Source organism: Marmota flaviventris, chromosome 9 (assembly GCF_047511675.1).
Source record: "Marmota flaviventris isolate mMarFla1 chromosome 9, mMarFla1.hap1, whole genome shotgun sequence".
NCBI classification, from domain to species: domain Eukaryota; kingdom Metazoa; phylum Chordata; class Mammalia; order Rodentia; family Sciuridae; genus Marmota; species Marmota flaviventris.
The window spans coordinates 31,719,648-31,742,433 of record NC_092506.1 but is presented as its reverse complement, the minus strand read 5'-3'; the positions used below and the strand labels follow the sequence as shown (position 1 = coordinate 31,742,433).

General features: G+C 36.1%; 1 protein-coding gene across 5 annotated transcripts in view; it reads left to right on the top strand.

The window, feature by feature from the left end:
* Hipk3 (homeodomain interacting protein kinase 3) overlaps positions 1-8,460 on the top strand; it is an 89,616-nt gene extending 81,156 nt beyond the window's left edge. For all 5 annotated transcript variants that reach the window (XM_027936456.3, XM_027936451.2, XM_027936453.2 and 2 more), the window contains 5 exons: positions 108-404; positions 706-846; positions 2,425-2,660; positions 3,344-3,471; positions 4,527-8,460. In XM_027936456.3, the coding sequence (XP_027792257.1) occupies positions 108-404; positions 706-846; positions 2,425-2,660; positions 3,344-3,471; positions 4,527-5,003 (1,279 nt within the window). In that variant the 3' untranslated portion in view covers positions 5,004-8,460. The remainder of the gene's footprint in view (positions 1-107; positions 405-705; positions 847-2,424; positions 2,661-3,343; positions 3,472-4,526) is intronic.
* Positions 8,461-22,786: the final 14,326 nt, after the last annotated feature.

Genomic DNA, 22,786 nt, shown 5'->3' with positions numbered 1-22,786 from the left:
CACTTGAACAAGTGAAGGTTTGCATTGTTCAGTTCAACAGATATATTAGAGAAATGTCATTTCCATATTTTGTTTATAGAAATTACAAATTATTCCTTTGGTTGCAGGAGTAATTCATTGCAGAATACCAGTATCCCACATTCAGCATTTATTTCTCCAAAGATAATAAATGGAAAAGATGTTGAGGAAGTAAGTTGTGTAGAAACACAGGACAATCATAACTCAGAAGTAGAGGCAAGAGATTGCTGTGAAGCGTCTGTCAGACAGGACTCTGATTCATCGGTTTCAGAAAAGCAACGGCAAACCATCATCATCGCCGATTCCCCGAGTCCTGCAGTGAGTGTGATCACTATCAGCAGTGACACTGATGAGGAAGAGACTTCACCAAGACATTCGCTCAGAGAGTAAGTGCCCAACTCGGCATCCTTAAAGAATGGTGGTGGTGCCCCTGGAGTGCTGAAAAATACCTGTGACAACCTTGTTAGTTTGGAGTAAAACCTTCAGATGAGATAATCTGGTTCTAGTCAAAGTGGATATGCTACATCAAATTTGTTGTGATTACTGTTGTATTTTTAAGCTTTAAATTTTAGTCCATGTAGCTCATTCTTAACATTTCCCATCCTTAAATTAAAAATGTAAATTCTGGTTACTTTGAGAGTATCTTCTCATTTTTTACCCATATTTTCCCCTTCCCTCTTCCACTAGATGTAAAGGTAATCTAGATTGTGAAGCTTGCCAGAGCACTTTGAATATTGATCGGATGTGTTCATTAAGTAGTCCTGATAGTACTCTGAGCACCAGCTCCTCAGGGCAGTCCAGCCCATCCCCTTGCAAGAGACCGAACAGGTAAGAGAATTTCAATAATAGTATGTAATAAATATTAAATCTACTAAAAGCCTATAATTTATTTTGTTGTTGTGTAAGTTAATAAGTATCTGTCAATTTACCACAGTGAATTCTCTCTTAAACATGATTTTTTAAACTAGATCACTTTTTTGTGGATTCAGGTTTTTAGTAGAATTTTTTTTTCATTATTATAGAACAATTCCAAATGAAAAATTGAAATTTCTATGAAATAATTTTTAAAGAATAATCTGTTTTCGAAAGGGTTAAAAAAAAAAAGTCCACTTTTTCAACTTGAGCTCCAGAGACTACTATGTGATAAATTCTGAATAAAAACATTTGTTGGAACAAAATTAAAAAAAGAATATTTTGTGTAATGAATTACTGACTGACCCACTATCTGTAGAGCAGCCACTGTGATTTTTTTTTTTTTAAATCATTGATGATGTGTTTGCATGGTTTTGTCCATATTTCCTTTTCTAGACCTCTTTTTAGCTGGGGACATGTACTGCCGCTAAGACAGTAAGCTTCTCATAACCAGCATGATCTGTTAACATCTTAATAGATAAGCCACAAGAACTTTCATGAAATACATTGGATTTCAGTTTTTAGAATTTTTTTTGTCAACAATAATACTTTAAAAAATTTTAAGAGTTAATTTTGAACACTTCTCTTTTTCCTTAGTCAGGAAACATGGCATTAAATACTAATAGGCAAAGCTCTGTGGAAGTTATAAAGTCTTTTTAATATATTCTCTTCTTATAAATTACTTATAATGTGGTTTGGAAATTGATGTGTTCAGCTTATATATTAATATACACACATAAATTATGCATATACACATAAATATGCATACAAGATAAAAAGGAAAATAAAATGTACATATAAAAAGAGATGCTTCAAATTGTATGAAATTAGTGATTAAAACAAACAGTAATGTAGAAACTCTAAACAGTGAGATCTTGTCGGAGCCTGAGAACAATCAACAATCAACAGTAGAAGAAATTTGAGACTCTGCCTGGAAGAGTCCGGAAGACTTTTGAAAAGGCATATGTCTGAAATATCCCAGTCATATGCTAGTGTGTTTGTACATTTCATTTAAATTATCCAGAACAATACTTCTGTCTAGATGAAATTATGTAGAATTTATAAAGGAGAATTTTATGAAGTACCACTAAGGATCAAGTGGGAAGGGGAAAAGAGAAAAAATACAGTACTGAAAGGATTTTTCTAAAACAGGATGGAATTGGGTTTAACGATTGAATAGAGAATGAGTTTTAGGGTCTAGAATTCTTTGAAAACATGATATGTTGGTAAAGGAAAAATGAATAATTATGTAAAATAGCTGAGTAAGATTCTTTTAAGTTTACTGGAGCCTGGATATTACTCAATATCAGATCTATCTATCTATCTATCTATCTATCTATCTATTATTTATTTATTTATTTTTATGTGGTGCTGAGGATCGAACCCAGCGCCTTGCACATGCTAGGCGAGCACTCTACTGCTGAGCCACAGCCCCAACCCCACAATATCAGATTTAATGTTAAAAATATTACTTATAAAACTGCTTTCTTGTAGTATGTCAGATGAAGAACAAGAAAGTGGTTGTGATACTGTTGATGGCTCTCCAACATCAGACTCTTCAGGGCATGACAGTCCATTTGCAGAGAGCAGTTTTGTGGAAGACACTCATCAAAACACAGACATGGCAACTTCTGCTGACATAGAAACCAAGCCAGCTGTTTGTACTGTTGTGGTGCCACCAATGGCAATAGAAAATGGATTAAATGCCGATGAGCATATGGCAAACACAGGTAAACTGAGTCCTCCTGTTTCTCTTATTGTCTTTTCTTTAAAATTATCTTTTTAGTTGTAGATGGACACAATATCTGTATTTTATTTATTTATTTTTATGTGGTGCTGAGGATTGAACCCAGTACTTCATGCATACGAAGCAAGCGCTCTACCACTAAGCTACAGCCACAGCCCTCTTATTGTCCTTAAAAGGTCTTAATTTATTAGGAATATCAGAAAATACGACTGCCAAAAGTTATCTCTGTATTTCTGCCTTCTTCTTGCCCTGTGTATTGTATGGAGGAGATCTCTTCTGATATCATCTAGTGCTTAGAAACCATAAGCTCCTTTACTTAATTTTTAAAAATTTAATAATTTTATTTTATTCTATTTTTTTTTTTTTTTTTTTTTTTTGGTACTGGGGATTAAACCCAGGGCTGCTCTACCACATCCTCAGCCCTTTTTAGTTTTTATTTTGATACAGGGTCTCACTGATTGCTGAGGCTGGCTTTGAATTTGTTTCCTGCCTGCCTCAGCCTCCTGAGTTGCTGAAATGTAAGCATGTGCCACCACACCCAGCTCTCTTTTCTTTTTATTTAATTTTAAGATTCTTAAGGCACTATTGTACAAAATACGTAAAGACTTTTCTAATTTTTATTAGGGGAGGAAAAAGGACCAACTCTCATATTTTGTTTGTTGCCAGATTCTACATGCCAGCCATTAATAAAAGGACGATCTGCCCCTGGAAGATTAAACCAGCCTTCCGCAGTGGGTAATCGTCAGCAAAAATTGACATCAGCATTCCAGCAGCAGCATTTGAACTTCAGCCAAGTAAGTTTATATATGAATATGTAAAGGTGTTTAGTATTCAAGTTTAGAGGTGTCCCCCCTCCATCCTTAGAGGAACAAGGAGTCTGAAACTGTAAGCAGTCTTAATAAATTTTCCCCTTTTCATTACCCAAGTGACTAAAGTGTAACCTGCTTACTAGGATGATAAATAGAATTATCCATAGAATTTATATTCTTCTTTTAATACGGTTAAGTTTTCAGTCAAATTTGGAGTGGGGAGGAATGCTGGGGATTGAACATGCTAGGCAAGCATTCTATCACTGAACTATATCTGTAGCCCTCTTAGACAAAGTTTTACTATTTGTTGTCTCTAACTCTTTAAAATCAGAACATATGCACATAGATTCATAGCTATATTTTTTATGTGTTAGTAGAGATGATCATCTGACCTTTGGGGTTTTCCCATCTCTTGGACACTCTGCTTGGCAGTTGTGTTTTAGTTGGGAAGAGAAAAAAATCACAAATATTGGGAGTTGGACCTGGGTTCAAATATTAGTTGTGCCACACACTGTATATATTACCTTGGCCAGGTCTCTTCAACAAATCAGAACCACAGTTAATGGGAAGTAATAGTTATATCATGGGATTGTTCTGGAGTTTAATAAAATGTTAATTTTATATATAGTAAGTACTCCAATGATATCTGTTAGTAGTGCTAGGGGCAGTAATAGTACTAGCAGTGGTAGGGGCAGGGTTAATACTGTAATAATATGTAGTAATAAATATTACAACGCATGTGTATGTATCTCATTGGTGTTTTTCTCTCTTTTGCTTATATTAATGTAAGCTAACGTTCTGAGCAATCTACTATTGACTAATTAGTCACAGTTCCTTCTTTCTGTCCTTTGATCTTATAAGTTTTTTTTAAAGCTTTTGTTTTTTAAAATACTTTTTTTTTTCAGTTGTAGATGGACACAATACCTTTATTTTTATGTGGTGCTGAGGATTGAACCCATGTGCTAGGCAAGCTTTCTACCACTGAGCTACAACTCCAGCCCCTAAAATATGTTATTAATCATTTTTTTTCTTTGTGTTAGGTTCAACACTTTGGATCTGGGCATCAAGAGTGGAATGGAAATTTTGGGCATCGAAGACAGCAAGCTTATATCCCTACTAGTGTTACCAGTAATCCATTCACTCTTTCTCATGGAAGTCCTAACCATACAGCAGTACATGCCCACCTGGCTGGAAATACGCACCTTGGAGGACAGCCTACTCTGCTTCCATACCCATCATCAGCTACCCTCAGTAGTGCTGCACCAGTGGCCCACCTCTTAGCCTCTCCATGTACCTCAAGACCTATGTTACAGCATCCAACTTATAATATCTCCCATCCCAGTGGCATAGTTCACCAAGTCCCAGTGGGCATAAATCCCCGTCTGTTACCATCCCCAACCATTCATCAGACTCAATACAAACCAATCTTCCCACCACATTCTTACATTGCAGCATCACCTGCATATACTGGATTTCCATTGAGTCCAACAAAACTCAGCCAGTATCCATATATGTGAAAAAAAAAAAAAGTATATTGAGGAAGCTCAATGATACAAACATATGATTAAAAATAAAAACATGGTATTTAATAAAAATTAGCCATGGCACAAGAAAATTATTTTTGAATCATGTAGACTTGGGTGCAATTTAAACAACTTTGAGCTTTAAAAATCTCACTTTTAATGTGTTTTGCACATTTGGTATAACTTGTCTTTGGTCATGTTATCTTCTTATGTAGTAACTCTAGACAGGTGACTTATGGGAGCAGAAGTCCAGTTTTGCTCCTGCTATTTTTTATAAAATTGCCTTCTAACTAGTGCAAGACACGTCCACATTTGGGAAGCCATTCTGTGTACAGACTTAGAGCAACAGATGCACATATGTCAGAATTACAGCATACAAGTGAATTGTATTATCTGTGTCTTAGTGTATAAATGTTGGGTCACTTAACCTGAGAAATTGAGCTATTGTTCTTTACATTTGCATGTGTCTTTTGCATGGGCAAAATGTTGCCTAGACTTTGCTCTTAATGTTGTTCTAATAATCTCAGCTGCATTGTAAACCGTTCCCACACATAGTGCCTTAAATATTTGAGGTTGTTAATGTTATTACCTATCTATAAATGTTGAGGACTGCAGCACTTAAAATTCAGACCTACTCTTTAGTTTTCTTTTGATAGAGTAGTGTTCATTTTTGGTTTTGTGTGGTATGATTTCAGATAGTAGCTGTTTTTTCCGTATTCAGAGGGCAGCATGTTTGCTATAGCTGAATTCTGCTGTCTGATTTTTCAGAATGATCTAGCTTCAAGAAAAGCAAGCAGTTAGTAGTGCTTAAGAAAAATTGATACAGTATCTAATGGATAGTTGATAACTGTCACAGCACAGCATTTTATATACTGTTAAGTGAAACTGCAATACAATCTAAGTTTATTTTGGAAGTGTTTGCTGTATAATTGGACTTAATAAAATGTTTAGAGGTGCAGTAGGCATGACATTGAGTAGATAATGAAAGAAAATGCAAAATGCTCATTGATTCATGATGTGGTTTCATCTTAGCTTGGGCAAACCATGCAGTATTTAATAAATAGTAGCAGAATATTTACTATTGAAGCTTGAAAAGATGTGAGTTCTTTGTGTGCAATTTTTCATTTATGCATGTGAGAGGGTTTTTGGTTTTTTTGGGGTTTTTTTTTATAGTATTTTTACATTGTAGTACTTGTTTTGCTTGTTGGTGGTGTTGCTTATTTAATACATTCCGTCAGGGACAGAAATTACATGCTTTTTTTCCTAGGAAGTGTGTCTTGGGTCCCCTCCCCCCCTTTTCCCCCTTGGTGGTGATGGTGGTGATGTTTAAATGAAGTTGCTTTTACAGCACCAAAGACTTAATCATCCATTTCCTATATAAAAGGTAGCTACTTTTTGCATAGACCTCAAGTATATTGTAATGTAGAGGTGGAATTTAAGGAAAGGTATTAAACTGAGGCTGTGTTTTAGCTTACAGACAAGTAATAAATTGTATCATTTATCTTGAATGTATCATAGATAAGCTGCTATATAACGATTGCCACTTCAGATAGCTGTGAAATTAGGTGATTAACTAGTTGTTATTTAGCCTTCTAATTTCTGTATAAGTCTAATTACATGAAATAGAAGTTGGGGTTTTGATTTTTTTACTTTGCTTTTCTGTTTGAAGTGTCATTGTAACTACTGTATTGTAAATGATGGAAAATAATTGCATATGTTATTTTGGGGTGTGTTATTTGCATCAGTATTTTATCTCTATTAATGTTTGTGCTCATCACTGCATATAAAAAACTTGGGTGTATCAATGTAACTTAATTTTTTATTTTCATACTGGCATTGTAGACACTTGAGAAAGCTGTATCTTGCAGGCTTGACTTAACTTTTTTTCCTTAAAAATCTGGAATATAATCTTATAACATTTACTGGAATAAACAGTACGAAGCATTTGAGTGTAAAACTCTCCAAATGTTTTGGATTTACAGCGTTTGTTTAATAAATGAATTGCATACCACTAGGACAGCTCTAGGACAGCATTGATGATAAACTAATAATGGATAAACTTTTCTTTACTCCATTAATACAAGCAGTGTTTTATTTAATAATCATCAATGAAATAAATGTGCCTGAAATTGATTTTAAAAATTACAGTATTAGATCATAAAATAAAAACCAGCAGTACATTTTTAGTCACACTGAAAATGAAGGACTTAATTTTCCCCACAAGTTTCAGTGTTTTTAGTAATCAATTCTATGCATTTTATATAAATAGAAATATATATATATATATAATACACTTAAAAAGAAGTAGACTAAGATTAATTTAAAAGATTATTTACAGATGACATGTTTATGGAGTCACTATTTAAGTAAATTTGCTGCCCTCCACAGCCTTCTAATTTTATTTATATGGTCCAGCAGATTACTGGTATCTGCTCACTTCTTAGAAAAGAATCAATGCTGGCAACGGATGTTTCAGAAACACCAAGTGCAAAAGATTGATCATATCTCACAGGTACAAAACCAGTGCAGTTTTCTTTTTGTTCAGGGCTGTGTTTGCTACCCTGAAATGGTGTATCTTCTGTTATTTAAGTTCCAAGGCCAAGGTAGTCTTGTTAACAATTGACTAAATGGTAAAGGTTGACATTTTCATACTACAGTAATAATATTGTTAAAGGCATATCGCAGTTAACTTACACTGCTCTTAATGCAATCATGGGCTTTTTAAAGTGTTTAAACTTTTCAAAATCCCGCTAAAGTCTAAATTTAGCATATTGACAAGGAATCTGGATTTATACCCTATTTAAAACCATTTTTAACAGTTTTCTTTGGTTTAATGCTTTCTTAAATAAAACACTGCATGATTTCCAGGTTGCATATTTGCATACTATTTTAATTTGCAAATTATTTTTTATCAAATATCCTGATATTTAGTGTTTTTTTTTTCTTTCAGGGTGTTTAATTAAACATTACTATGTTAGCAAAAACTTCATCTTTTAAATTTCTACTACTAATTTTAAACTTGGTTTGTGTTAAGTGAAAGTTAAATCATACACTGCAAGGTGTAGGAAGATTTGTTTTAATGAACCCAATGATATAGATTTGATTACCAAGTTTGAACTGTTAACTGTTTAACGATTTTAGACTTGTGGCTTTCTTTCTTTGATTTGTTTGTTTTTGCTTTGACTTCTATGCTACACTAGTTTGCCATGTAGCAATTGCACTGTGCAATATTACAATAAGGACTGGGAAAATTTTTATGGATGTAATGTCTATTACAGTTTGCGATAGTATTTCTCTCTAGTTCTCAGTGATTTAAATGTGACCAAGCCTTCTGTACTTTGTCACAAAAAGCGGGTTTTCCAGGTGACTATTTTGGTGAGTGTCAAAAATAAGAATTTATGGTGTATTACTGTTGATTCACTTTGAATTAAAATATATATATTGCAGCAAACAGTTTGTTGACTTTTTTTCCACTTCAATACTGCTTACAGGATAGAGAAAGAAAAGATTTAACAGTACTAAGAACTCAATTTATTTACCTCATCTCATTTAACTCAAGATAGTTGTGAAATAGTTATATGAATGAGGACACAAGCACAAAATATTTAGGTCACTTGCCCAGAGTCACATTTGGAGTATGAATCTCAGATGAACCAGGAACCAGAACTAATCTACATTTCACTGTTTCTTTTTAAACTGAAGTCTGAGATGTGTGCTGGAAGTAGCAGGAACCACAGGTTTGCTGTGGTCCATTTTCCTTGAAATTTAGGTTTTCTCAAGTATTTTTGAGGGAAATATTTCTCTTTATTACACATAGCCAAAGAAAAGGGAATTCTCATAAGATTTTAAAATATGAAACATTAGACTTCAAAAGAATGTATTTGTAGTAGACCAGTTTGTTATGTCCTAAATACAACCTTACTTTCACTTTTCCCCCCTCTATCTTTAGGGAATCACCAACAGGAAAGTCTCGGGGAGAGTCTTCCACCCAGAACTCACCAGTGATTAAAAGTTTTTGTTTTTTAATGCTAGGGATATAACCCAGGGTCTCATGCATGCTAAACCAAAACACACCGGTGGGAATATATGTTTTTTTCGCTATTAGTAAACATTTAATTGAAATATAACATTTGTGAACTATTTAGTATCTGCCTTCTTCCATTCAACACTTCATTTGTAAGATGCTTTCATCTTGTGTGTAGTTTTTTCATTTATACTTATTGCTGTCTGGTATGCAACTGTGTGCACATACTACAATTTGTCTATTTTGTTGATGGTCATTTGAATAGTTTCCACTTTTTTAACCTATTATGGATAGTGCTGCTGTGAATGTTATCCATATCTTTTGGTGAACACACATATGCATGCATTTCCTTTGAATATATATGTAGGTATGGCATTGTTAGATCATAAGGTACATGTGTTTCTCTTCATTTGATTCTGCCAAGTAGTACTCCAAAGTGCTTGAATTAATTTATACTTAGCAGTTTCTGAGCATTCTAGTTGCCACATATCCTCATTATACACATACTTTTTATTTCTTTTAGTTATTGTGAGGGTGAGTTCTTCAAGATTATAATGAGCATTTTCATTTAGGCCAATGCACTGATCCTACATGTAGAAGAAAAACCTAATTTTGCAACTTACTTGAAAGTAAGTTGGACAATTGGAAATTCTAAGAACTATCTAGTTATTGTGTTCCCGCATTATTGTAAAGTTCTGTGCTTTACCACAGAACTATATCTCAGCCCCCCCTTTTTTTTTGAGACAGTTTTGCTAAATTGCCGAGGCTGATCTCAAACTTATGATATTCTTGCCTCAGCCTCCAAGATTGCTGGTATTGCAGGCATGCACCACCATACCTGGCAGTATTCAGCTAATTAAATGGACTAAAAACATAAAAAATCATTTCTAAAGGGGGATAATAGGATGAAAACAAAATCTTTGAATAACACATTTAAACCAGCCAATAAATAAAATTTCTCATTCAAGCACCATGTTAGAAAAATGAGAAGACAGTCACAAACTGAAAGAAAATGTTCATAAGATAAACCTCTTAATGAAAACTGGTATTCATCCTCTCTTGTGGACAAGGGTAACAACAGCCTATCTGGTCTTCCACTCAGTAACCTACTGCTTGGGATAGTCAGACTGATCTTAAAACATACAGATCAGGTCATGTTGTTTGCCCACTTAATACCCTCTCACAGTGTCTTAAAATACATGGAATTAAATTTACACTCCTTTCTTTGACAAAAGGCTCCACACCCATCTTACAGTTGCATTTTCTATCTCCTGTCCACATCTACATACTGCTCTGGCTATGCTGGCTAACTTCCTGTTTTGCTCATATTAAAAGCTCAATTCTTTTTTTTAAATTTGTTTTAATTAGTTACACATGACAGTACAATGATCTTGACATATCATACATTTGAAAAACAGATGGGATATAATTTCTCATTTTTTCTGAGTATACAGGTTGCAGAATTACATTGGTCATGCAGTCACTTATATAAAAGCTCATTCTTGAGTTTAGGTCTTTGTACTTGCTGCTGCTTCCCCTGCATGGTTGATTAGCATTCTTTTTAAAGAAAATTTTAAAATTTGTTTTAATTAGTTATGCATGACAGTTGAATGCATTTATGTACTTTGATATACATAGATGGGATATAATGTCTCATTTTTCTGAGAGTACATGCTGTAGAATCATATTGGTCATGCAGTCTCATACATACATAAAGTAATAATGTCTGTTTCATTCTGCTATTCTTCCTATCCCACATCCCCTCTCCTTCCCTCTCTTCACTTCCCTCTACCCAATTTGAGGTAACTCTATTCTTCTCTAGTGCCCCCGCCCTATTGTGAATTAGCATCTGCATATTAGAGAAAACATTCGGCCTTTGGTTTTGTGGGATTGGCTTATTTAGCTTAGCATGATTTTCTCCATCTCCATTTACTGACAAATGCCATAATTTTATTCTTCTTTAAAACTGAGTAATATTCCATTGGGGGGAAAAAAAAAATATATATATATATATATATATATATATATATATATATATATATATATATATATATATATATATATATAAAATTTATTCATTCATCTATTGAAGGACACTTAGGTTAGTTCCATAGTTTAGCTATTGTGAATTGAGCTGCTATAAACGTTGACATGGCTGTATTACTGTAGTATGCTGATTTTAAGTCCTTTGGGTATAAACCCAGGAGTGGAGTAGCTAGGTCATATGGCAGTTCCATTCCAAGTTTTCTGAGGAATCTCCATACTGCTTCCTTAGTGGTTGCACCAATTTGCAGTCCCTTTTTGTCTGTACCTTTCCCCCCCACATTCTCACCAACATTTATTGTTGCCTGTATTCTTGATGATTGCCATTCTGACAGGAGATGAAATCTTTGTGTAGTTTTGATTTGCATTTCTCTGATTGCTAAAGATGTTGAACACTTTTTCATATATTTGTTGATCGATTGTATTTCTTCTGTGAAGTATTTGTTCAGTTCCTTAGCCCATTTATTGATTGGGTTATGTTTTTTTTTTTTTTTTTTTTGTGTGTGTGTGTGTGTGTGTGTGTGTGTGTGAAGCTTTTTGAATTCTTTATATATCCTAGAGATTAACGCTTTATCAGAGGTGCATGTGGTAAAGATTTTCTCCCAATCTGTAGGCTCTCTTCTCACATTATTGATTGTTTCCTTTGCTGAGAAGAAGCTTTTTAATTTGAATCCATCCCACTTATTGATTCTTGATTTTACTTCTTGCACTTTAGGAGTCTTGTTAAGGAAGTCAGATCTTAGGCTGACATGGTGAAGATTTGGGCCTACTTTTTCTTCTATTAGGCAAAGGGTCTCTGTTCTAGTGCCTAAGTCTTTGATCTGCTTTTTTTTTTTTTTTTGTATTGGGGATTGAACTCAGGGGTACTTGACCACTGAGCCACATCCCCAGCCTTATTTTGTATTTTATTTAGAGACAGGGTCTCACTGAGTTGCTTAGTGCTTCGCAATTGCTGAGGCTGGCTTTGAACTAGCAGTTCTCCTGTCTCAGCCTCCCAAACCGCTGGGATTTACAGGTGTGCAGCACCGCGTTCGCTAATCCACTTTTGATTAGCATTCTTAAGTGGACCTCACCGAGGCATTCTCTGACCTGCCCCCACCCCCATTACTTTTTGGCTGTATTCTATTTTCTTCACTTACCCTAGATGAACTTATTTAGCTGTTTTATCATTCCCACCATAAGAACAAAAGGATTTTCTGTTCTGTCCACTGATAAATGTCCAGCACATAGTGCTCAAGACATAGATACTTCATAAATATTTCGAGTAACCTATGACTTAACTATGAAGCCTGTCCTAGTGCCTGTGTTTAAAAATCAGTCCGATATCCCATGGAGAGTAGTTGCAGGGTGGGTGGAAGCTGGAAGACCAGTAGGCTGTTGTTAAAGGAGTCCACCTGACAGATGGAGGAATAATCTTGACTACTTTAAATTTAAGAGGCTTGTTTATATTATGAATATTTTCTTTCAGTTGTGACTTATCCTTTCATTTTCCTGACATAGTGTTTGAATGAGCAAAGTTTTGAATTTGGATAAAGTTCATCTTATCAATGTTTCTTTTTATAGTTTGTGCTGCGTGTGTGTCCTAAGATATTTTGCCTGTTGCAAAGTCATTCTCCTGTATTTTAGTTTTATTATTTTTCCTTTTATTAGGTCTGTGGTCCATTTCATGTTAGTTTTTGTGCCAGACTTTTATTGTGTTATCTGAGACTCTACACAAATCTAATTAGAAGTAGGGTTATTTGGAATAGAAAAATGAGGTGTTAATGTTTCATATTATGCCAACATAAAAATAATACATGGTTACAACATGCTTCGAAAATTCAGAAAAACACTTTCAAAAGTCACAAAAGTTTTCAGGTAGTTAATATACAGGCAAATTAGCTTCTGATATTTTGTACTTCAGTTTATAACATAAGCATTTTGCATGTTTTACAAATTTCAGAAACATTTGAATGCCCAAATGCTCAATTTAAAAGGGATCTGCTTTATTCCCATAGCTTGTTTCTTCAGTGATGATGGAGAATTCCAAGAACTCACTTTTTTCTCCCTATATAGATTTTCTATATCTTTGACAATTTCTTCCTTCCCTCCCTCCCTCCCTCCCTCCCTTCCGTCCTTCCTTCCAACCTTCCTTCCATTTTTCCATCCTTCCTCTTTTTGCAGTGCTGAGGATTAGAACAAGGGCCTCTTACATGCTAGTCAAGTGCTGTATCACTGAGCTATACCCCAAACCCTAGGTAATTTTGTATTAAATAAATACTACAGCAAACACAAATGATACCACCTATGTTCATCAGCTCACATTGCTTCATTAACTTTATACATTGATATGTAGTTTTCTAATTGAACATTTATGGATAATCACACTTCTCAAATTCTTCAGCATGCATCTGTAAGAATAATGACATTCTTCAACTAACCATGAAATCATAACATCTAGCAAAACTAACAATGCTGTAACATTTGTCTGAATTTTCAGTCTATAGTCAAATTTTCCATGTTGTTTCAAGAATATCATTTATAGTCTTTTCCCCCCATTCCAGGAGCCAGTCAAGTTTCACTCACCACATCCGATCATGGCATGTCACTTGACTGCTTTTTTAAATTTTTTAAAAAATTTGTTCTACTTAGTTATACATGACAGCAGAATGCATTTCAATTCACTGTACAAATGGAGCACAACATTTCAATTCTCTGGTTGTACACGATGTAGAGACACAGCATTCGTGCAATCATACATGTACCTAGGGTAACGATGCTCATCTCATTCCACCATCTTTCCTACCCCCATAACCCTTCCCCACCCTCCCTTTTGCCCAACCCAAAGTTCCTCCATTCTTCCCATGCCCCTCCCCACATCATAGATCAGCATCCACTAATCAGAGAAAACATCCAGCCTTTAGTTTTTTGGGATTGGCTTTACTTCCCTTAGTGTAATATCTCCAACTCCATCCACTTACCTGCAAATAATCTTGACTACTTTAAATTCAGAACGGTCCCCCATCTTTTTTCTTAATGTCATTTTTTTTTAAATTTTTTATTGTTGGTTGTTCAAAACATTACAAATTTCTTGACATATCATATTCCACACTTTGATTCAAGTGGGTTATGAACTCCCACCTTCACCCCATACACAGATTGCAGAATCACATCAGTTACACATCCATTGATTTACATATTGCCATACTAGTGTCTGTTGTGCTCCGCTGCCTTTCCCATCCTCCACCATCCCCCCTCCCCTCCTCTCCCCTCCCCTCCCCTCCTCTCTCTCTACCCCCTCCACTGTATAACCCTGAGGGTCTCCTTCCATTTCCATGCAATTTCCCTTCTCTCTCCCCTTCCCACCCACCTCTCATCCCTGTTTAATGTTAATCTTCTTCTCATGCTCTTCGTCCCTACTCTGTTCTTAGTTACTCTCCTTATATCAAAGAAGACATTTGGCATTTGTTTTATAGGGATTGGCTAGCTTCACTTAGCATAATCTGCTCTAATGCCATCCATTTCCCTGCAAATTCTATGATTTTGTCATTTTTTAATGCAGAGTAATACTCCATTGTGTATAAATGCCACATTTTTTTTATCCATTCGTCTATTGAAGGGCATCTAGGTTGGTTCCACAGTCTTGCTATTGTGAATTGTGCTGCTATGAACATCGATGTAGCAGTGTCCCTGTAGCATGCTCTTTTTAGGTCTTTAGGGAATAGACCAAGAAGGGGAATAGCTGGGTCAAATGGTGGCTCCATTTCCAGCTTTCCAAGAAATCTCCATACTGCTTTCCAAATTGGCTGCACCAATTTGCAGTCCCACCAGCAATGTACAAGTGTACCCTTTTCCCCACATCCTCGCCAGCACTTGTTGTTTGACTTCATAATGGCTGCCAATCTTACTGGAGTGAGATGGTATCTTAGGGTGGTTTTGATTTGCATTTCTCTGACAGCTAGAGATGGTGAACATTTTTTCATGTACTTGTTGATTGACTGTATGTCCTCCTCTGAGAAGTGTCTGTTCAGGTCCTTGGCCCATTTGTTGATTGGGTTGTTTGTTCTCTTATTGTCTAATTTTTTGAGTTCTTTGTATACTCTGGATATTAGGGCTCTATCTGAAGTGTGAGGAGTAAAGATTTGTTCCCAGGGTGTAGGCTCCCTATTTACCTCTCTTATTGTTTCTTTTGCTGAGAAAAAACTTTTTAGTTTGAGTAAGTCCCATTTGTTGATTCTAGTTATTAACTTTTGTGCTATGGGTGTCCTATTGAGGAATTTGGAGTCCGACCCCACCGAATGTAGATCATAGCCAACTTTTTCTTCTATCAGACGGCGTGTCTCTGATTTGATATCAAGCTCCTTGATCCATTTTGAATTCACTTTTGTGCATGGCGAGAGAAAGGAATTCAGTTTCATTTTGTTGCATATGGATTTCCAGTTTTCCCAGCACCATTTGTTGAAGATGCTATCCTTCCTCCATTGCATGCTTTTAGCCCCTTTATCAAATATAAGGTAGTTGTAGTTTTGTGGATTGGTTTCTGTGAGGCTAGCATCATTCTGAATGGAGAAAAACTGAAGGCATTCCCTCTAAAATCTGGAACAAGACAGGAATGCCCTCTTTCTCCACTTCTGTTCAACATAGTTCTCGAAACACTGGCCAGAGCAATTAGACAGACGAAAGAAATTAAAGGCATAAAAATAGGAAAAGAAGAACTTAAATTATCACTATTTGCAGATGACATGATTCTATACCTAGCAGACCCAAAAGGCTCTACAAAGAAACTATTAGAGCTAATAAATGAATTCAGCAAAGTGGCAGGATATAAAATCAACACGCATAAATCAAAGGCATCCCTGTATATCAGCAACAAATCCTCTGAAATGGAAATGAGGACAACCACTCCATTCACAATATCTTCAAAAAAAATAAAATACTTGGGAATCAACATAACAAAAGAGGTGAAAGACTTATACAATGAAAACTACAGAACCCTAAAGAGAGAAATAGAAGAAGATCTTAGAAGATGGAAAAATATACCCTGTTCATGGATAGGCAGAACTAACATCATCAAAATGGCGATATTACCAAAAGTTCTCTATAGGTTTAATGCAATGCCAATCAAAATCCCAACAGCATTTCTTGTAGAAATAGATAAAGCAATCATGAAATTCATATGGAAAAATAAAAGACCCAGAATAGCAAAAACAATGCTAAGCAGGAAGTGTGAATCAGGCGGTATAGTGATACCAGACTTCAAACTATACTACAGAGCAATAGTAACAAAAACAGCATGGTACTGGTACCAAAACAGGCAGGTGGACCAATGGTAGAGAATAAAGGACACAGAAACCAATCCACAAAACTACAACTATCTTAATGTCATTTTTAAAGAATTCAAGCTAGAATATTGTACATTCTGGATTTGTCTGATATTTTCTTCATGCAAACCAGCTCTGTGTTTTCTGTAAAGTTGAGCTGGGTCTCCAGCTTTGAGGAGTGTGAGCATTCATTTTCTTTTTTTTTTTTCTGTACAAAACATTGTTATTTTTATTTTTAATTTTTTATTAGTTGTTCAAAACATTACAAAGTTCTTGACATATCATATTTCATACATTTGATTCAAGCGGATTATGAACTCCCATTTTTACCCTATATACATAATGCAGATTCACATCGGTTACACATCCACTTTTTTACCTACTGCCATACTAGTGTATGTTGTATTCTGCTGCCTTTCCTAACCTCTACTATCCCCCCTCCCCTCCCCTTCCCTCCCCTCCCATCCCCTCCCTTCCCGTCTTCTCTCCCTACCCCATCTACTGTAATTCATTTCTCTCTCTTTTTTTCCCCCCTTTCCCCTCCCTTCCTCTTATATGTAATTTTGTGTAACAGTTAGGGTCTCCTTCCTTTACCATGTAATTTCCCTTCTCTCTCTCTTTCCCTCCCCCCTCTCATCCCTGTTTAGTGGTGATCTTCTCATGCTCTTCCTCTCTATTCTGTTCTTAGTTGCTCTCCTTATATCAAAGAAGACATTTGGCATTTATTTTTTAGGGATTGGCTAGCTTCACTTAGCATAATCTGCTCTAGTGCCATCCATTTCCCTGCAAATTCCATGATTTTGTAATTTTTTAGTGCAGAGTAATACTCCATTGTGTATAAATGCCACATTTTTTTTTTATCCATTCATCTACTGAAGGACATCTAGGTTGGTTCCACAGTCTAGCTATTGTGAATTGTGCTGCTATGAACATTGTTGTAGCAGTGTCTCTATAGCACGCTCTTTTAAGGTCTTTAGAGAATAGTCCAAGAAGGGGAATAGCTGGGTCAAGTGGTGGTTCCATTCCCAGCCTTCTAAGGAATCTCCATACTGCTTTCCAAATTGGCCGCACCAATTTGCAGTCCCACCAGCAATGTACAAGTGTACACTTTTCCCCACATCCTCGCCAGCACTTGTTGTTGTTTGACTTCATAATGGCTGCCAATCTCACTGGAGTGAGATGGTATCTTAGGGTGGTTTTGATTTGCATTTCTCTGACTGTGAGCATTCATTTTCAAGGATAGTTGCAGGAGTTGCGTCCTTATTGCATCAAGTTGGGAAGCACATGATGTCAAGTTGTAAACTATCAGGGATGATACTTGGCTCAAGAGGTTACTAGCAAATCTCATTGTCATCCTTGGGGCAATTTAGACAGCATCAGTAACATTTTATTCAGGGGTTTTAACATCCATTGAGGTCTGAATTGATTATTACATTGGAGGTTGCAAAGCGGTGGCTTTGAATTGTGTCATTGTATGTTCTGACCTCATGTTATCTACAAAAACAGGCTTCTGGTTTTTCTCCTGTGCATGTGCTCTCTCTCCTTTTGTTCTCTTTTTATGTTATCATTATGGATTCCTGAATTTTGTTTTATTCAATAAGTTAAAGTACTAATTATCTTTGGCTTTTCTTTTTTTTCTGGTACTTGGGTTGAACCCAGGGGCATTTTACCCTGTGCTACATCTCCAGCCCTTTTAATTTTTTATTTTGCAACAGAAGCTCACTAAGTTGCCCAGGCTGGACTCGAACTTGGAATCCTCCTGCCTCAGCCTCCCAGGTTGCTGGAATTTCAGGTGTGTGTGATTATGCCCAGCATGACTTGAGTTCTTTTCACACCACCTACTTAGTCTGAATATTTCCTTGTTTCTGGCCCAATGAGGTGTCTTAGACTCCTCTTAAGCATTTCTTTCCTCAATTCTGGAATCAACCATTTCTTCAAAGAGCCCAAGTTTCAAAGGATGAAGTTTGAGAATTTTTATGAGTTACATATAAAGGTAATTCTTTTCTCTTGTACTTGTGTCCAATTGGGGTGTCCTGGATATCACTGACCAAGATTAGCTTCTACTCTTCTCTTGGTTTAGTTTTAATCCCATATTGCCATTGCCCAAGCTCATATGATTCCCGTGTCTTTGGGGAGACATTGCTTGCCCTGCAACTACTGTGCACGCCTGTGACTATTACTGATCTAGACCTCTTCTTGACTCCAGAGAGTAATTACAAAGTCAGCACGAATGGGGGAGGGATGTGTGACACTTTCGGAGGGCATCCATGGAGGAAGTAATCTAATAAATGTAGTGTTTAGTACTGTTTCCCCACTACTGAGCACTTATTTCCAATGAATGCCAAATAAATGTGTACCCCTAGGTTTGAGGGATTTACTTAGTAATTTTTTTTCCCTTCAGTACTGGAGATTGAAACTAGGGGCTCTCTACCAATACAAGGCCCTTCTTTTTATTATAATTTTTTAGTTGTAGATAGACACAACATCTTTATTTTTATGTGGTGCTGAGGATCGAATGCAGTGCCTCACATGTGGAAGGCAAGTGCTCTACCACTGAGCTACAACCTCAGCCCTTTTTATTTTTATGTTAAGAGAGTTTCTTCCTAAGTTGTTCAGGCTGACATGGAACCTGCAATCCTCCTGCCTCACTCTCCTGAATCCCTGGGATTACAGGCATGTGCCACTGCACCTGCCTATTTGGTAAATCTTGGTGATATTTGTATTATATTTGAAAGGATGATGAACTTGACCTAGATGAGGAGGCGAGAGTGGGACCTCGAGAGTGCATCACCACGATAACCCCCCCCATCCCTTCTTTCAGCATTTTCACCATGTTTTTTATGATTTCCTATCTGCTCTTCTATTTTTCTCCTGTAGAGTCTGTGTCTTTGACATTTTGCTATGTCTGAGCACAGTAGGTACTAAAGAACTTATTAATAAAGGGATAAAATCATTCTTCATATGTTGGATGGAATTTAGGAGGCCCAAGTTGAAATCTACCTTGCTGTTAATTAGGTAGCATGATTTTGAGCAAGTTTGGGCTTCAGTTTACTCATTGGCAAACCAGAGAGCTTGAGGTGACAAATTTAGCAATACAGTCAGGCAGACCAGTGAAGTGAAGCCAACCCAGTAGGGACCATAGCAGAGTAGAGAGTAAGCCTGGTGCAAGGGAATCTGGAAGCGCATATTGAATGGCAGATCCAATACACACCAACTTTTAGATTTTTAGAAAAAACAAAGAAATGTTGGCCATCAATTCAAAGTTTCAAAAATTAAAAAATTTAAAGACAGTATATACCAAGCAAGTGTCTTAAGGCCTGAGTTGGTCTGTGAATGTCTCATTTGCTAGCAACTGAGTTTCCTTTATGTTTTGGCCATTTGGTAATTCTGTTTAATACCCTTCTGCTCTGTTGTATTCTGGCCAGCAGGGGGAGAGAGAGTCCTCTAATTTTTCTTACAAGTTTGATTACTTAGAAACTTTGAGGAAAATAACAAAGCAGAAATTTGGGCAGTGTAAGCTATATTCCATGGGCAATATAATGAGAAGTTTCTAATTTTTATAAATATATTTTGAAAGGTGAAAGTATTCTGAGCCTCAGAAATTTCAGGAAATTCTTAAATTACTACATAGACTGATTGTTTTGTCATGGAATCAAAGGAAGACATCCATTCATCCAATCATTCCTCCACTGCCAGGTAGTCAAAATGTGTAGATCATTTTTATTTCCAGTAATGGAAATAAAACATAGGACTTGACAGCTTTGGGAAGGGAGGCCTAAGGTAAGAGGAACAGAGTAACAGTCATTCAATACCTAGATTTACCAGACAAAGCCTTTGATATATACCTTATACCCTTCCTGTGCCAAAATATTTTTTTTTCTGTAGTTTTAAAAATCTTTACACAAGAAGAAAAAGGCTTAGAGACACTCAGTAGTTGATTTATGAAGTACATAGAAAAAACTTACAATGTTGAAATTTTGGGGCTCTGAATCCAGTGGTGGTCTAGGGGCTATCCCAGTAGGGATGGGGAGGGAGGGCTGTATGCATATGTGCTTACATGTTGTTATAAATTCTATTCATATAGAGAATATGTTAGCACATCACTTAGAAATGAAAATAGAGTATTTGACAGTTTTTATTTCAAATCCATATTCTCATAGAATGAGTCAAAGGAAATTGATTGAGTGTTTGTATCTATAAGCAAGGTTATAACTCAACCATGATTTGACAAAATCAGGCAAATGTTTGGTTAAATCTTTAACAAAGTCGCTCATATTACTGATGAACAGGTATAGTCCTGACATGAATGTTCCCTGTCATTTTCCTTTACATTTATGATCAAAGTGAAGCAACAGAGACATATTGAAAGTTCACTTGTTCATCAATGACATGAATGAATTCTTTGCTCAATCTAATGATGGCGTTCAAATATTGGAAGCATATGCTTTCCCTCAATTTTTTCCTGTTTGTAATGTACAGCTACTGAAAAACACTTTTACATTTAATTTGCATTAACGTTTTTCTCTATCATTTTAAGTCTAGACAATCAACAAAACATAAATCAATTTGCAGTGATTGCGAGTTTCCAGGTTTAAAAACTCCCATCAAGCACAATTTCAGGCTATCTGGGTGTTGTCACTGAACATAGAGTTGAAAAGAGAAGTGCACCATCACACAAGACACAGCAGATATAAGTAACTGCGAGAGCACACCATAGTAGCAAAATGAACGTACTAACTAGAAAGAGATGAGTTTTGAGCACAAGCAGGCCTCACTTTTATGGTGTGGAACCATAAAAGTGACTGTGCCAGCTGAAGCCCTTCAAAGTTATTGTCATCAACAGAAAAAAAAATCACAATTGTTCTATGACCTTTAACATTTTCCCTAAGGTATTACAAAGTCTCTTATAGTTGGTGATAGTGTGGAGGGAAATGAAAAAATAATAAAACTAATTTTATATATTATATTTATTTAAAACACTAGAAATATTGATAATTAAAGTGTTCTGTTTCTTTTTTCAAAAAAAAAAAACCATATTCATAGTTTAAACATTGTGTTCTCACCATATAACTTGAGATGCACCTTTTCTATACTTTGGCAAAGTGTCACACTCTTTTCTAAGTTTGGATCAATTCCTTTGTGTTTTGAATGTCATTGAAACAGCTCTGGGAAGTCTTCTAATGGGAATTTGTTTTTTCAGGATCACTTCCTCTCTGGGATATCTATCCTTTTTGTCAAAACCACTTTGCTCATTTACATTGATAGGTCTGCCTCCCCTGAGCTCCTCTGGCTGCATCTGTCCAATCTCCTGAACAGCACGCGTGTCTACCTTCCCACCATCAGCTATTACTTCTATAAATCAATTCACTCTCGGGTCCAGTTTTACTGCCAGCTTTATCACTTTTCATTTCTTTGTTGTACTTTCACCTTGGTTGACCAGTTCTCTCTTTTGGTTATCCATTTTTGTAAAATGTTGTGTGGGCTTGTCACTGGAAGATAAGAAAGTAACACAGCCACCCGCTTTGCTGTCTGCGTGAACTGAATGAAAGATGATCCGTCTTCAGAAGACTGTCCATGAAGCATGTCTATTATTAGCGATTTTTGGCCTGCAGGCTTGTAGTCAAGTTTGTGCTTTGTGCAGTCATTCATGGTTACTACGCTGTGGTAACTAAAACTTGAGTTGTAGGCAGACTGATATTATTTCACTAAATTTGTGCGTATTGGAACCATGTAAAGTGAAGGCTGCCTGTATTAACTATTGTTTCAAATATAATTAAATGGTAGCTTCATGCAGTTTAAGTAATGACTCTGTTTAACAACCAGTTCAAAAATTCCTGAAAATGTAGTGGTCAGCTCTCCCAAGGTGGTACAAGCCAGATCCAGCCCTTTCTTGCAAAATCCCATTAAGTACTTAGGTACTTCATTTATGTTGATGGTGAAGGGGCTGTGACTTGAGTTCACAGAAAGACTAGAATCCTCCCAAGGTCCTTCGATGTTCTTTAAACACTTCTGAAAATTTACCTTAAAATAATCTAAAGGATTACAACGAGTCTACAGCCTTATTTTATAGCTTCTTGGTATACATAAAGAAGATGTTTGAAAATCCAATAACTTTTTTGGCAGGGGCACCAGGGATTGAACACAGGGATGCTTAACCACTGAGCCATATCCCCAGCCTCTTTTAATGTTTTATTTTGAGATAGGGCCTTGCTAAGTTGCTGAGGCCAGCTTTGAATTTGTGATCCTCCTGCCTCAGTCTCCCTAGATGCTGCAATTGTAAGTCTGTGCCACCACACCTGGCTCAAAAATTCAATAACTTTTATTTTAAAGTACAACATTTGTCTTAACTATACTATGTCTGTCCTAGCTTTATTTCTTTTCATTAATAGCTGATAGAATCTATTAGTCAG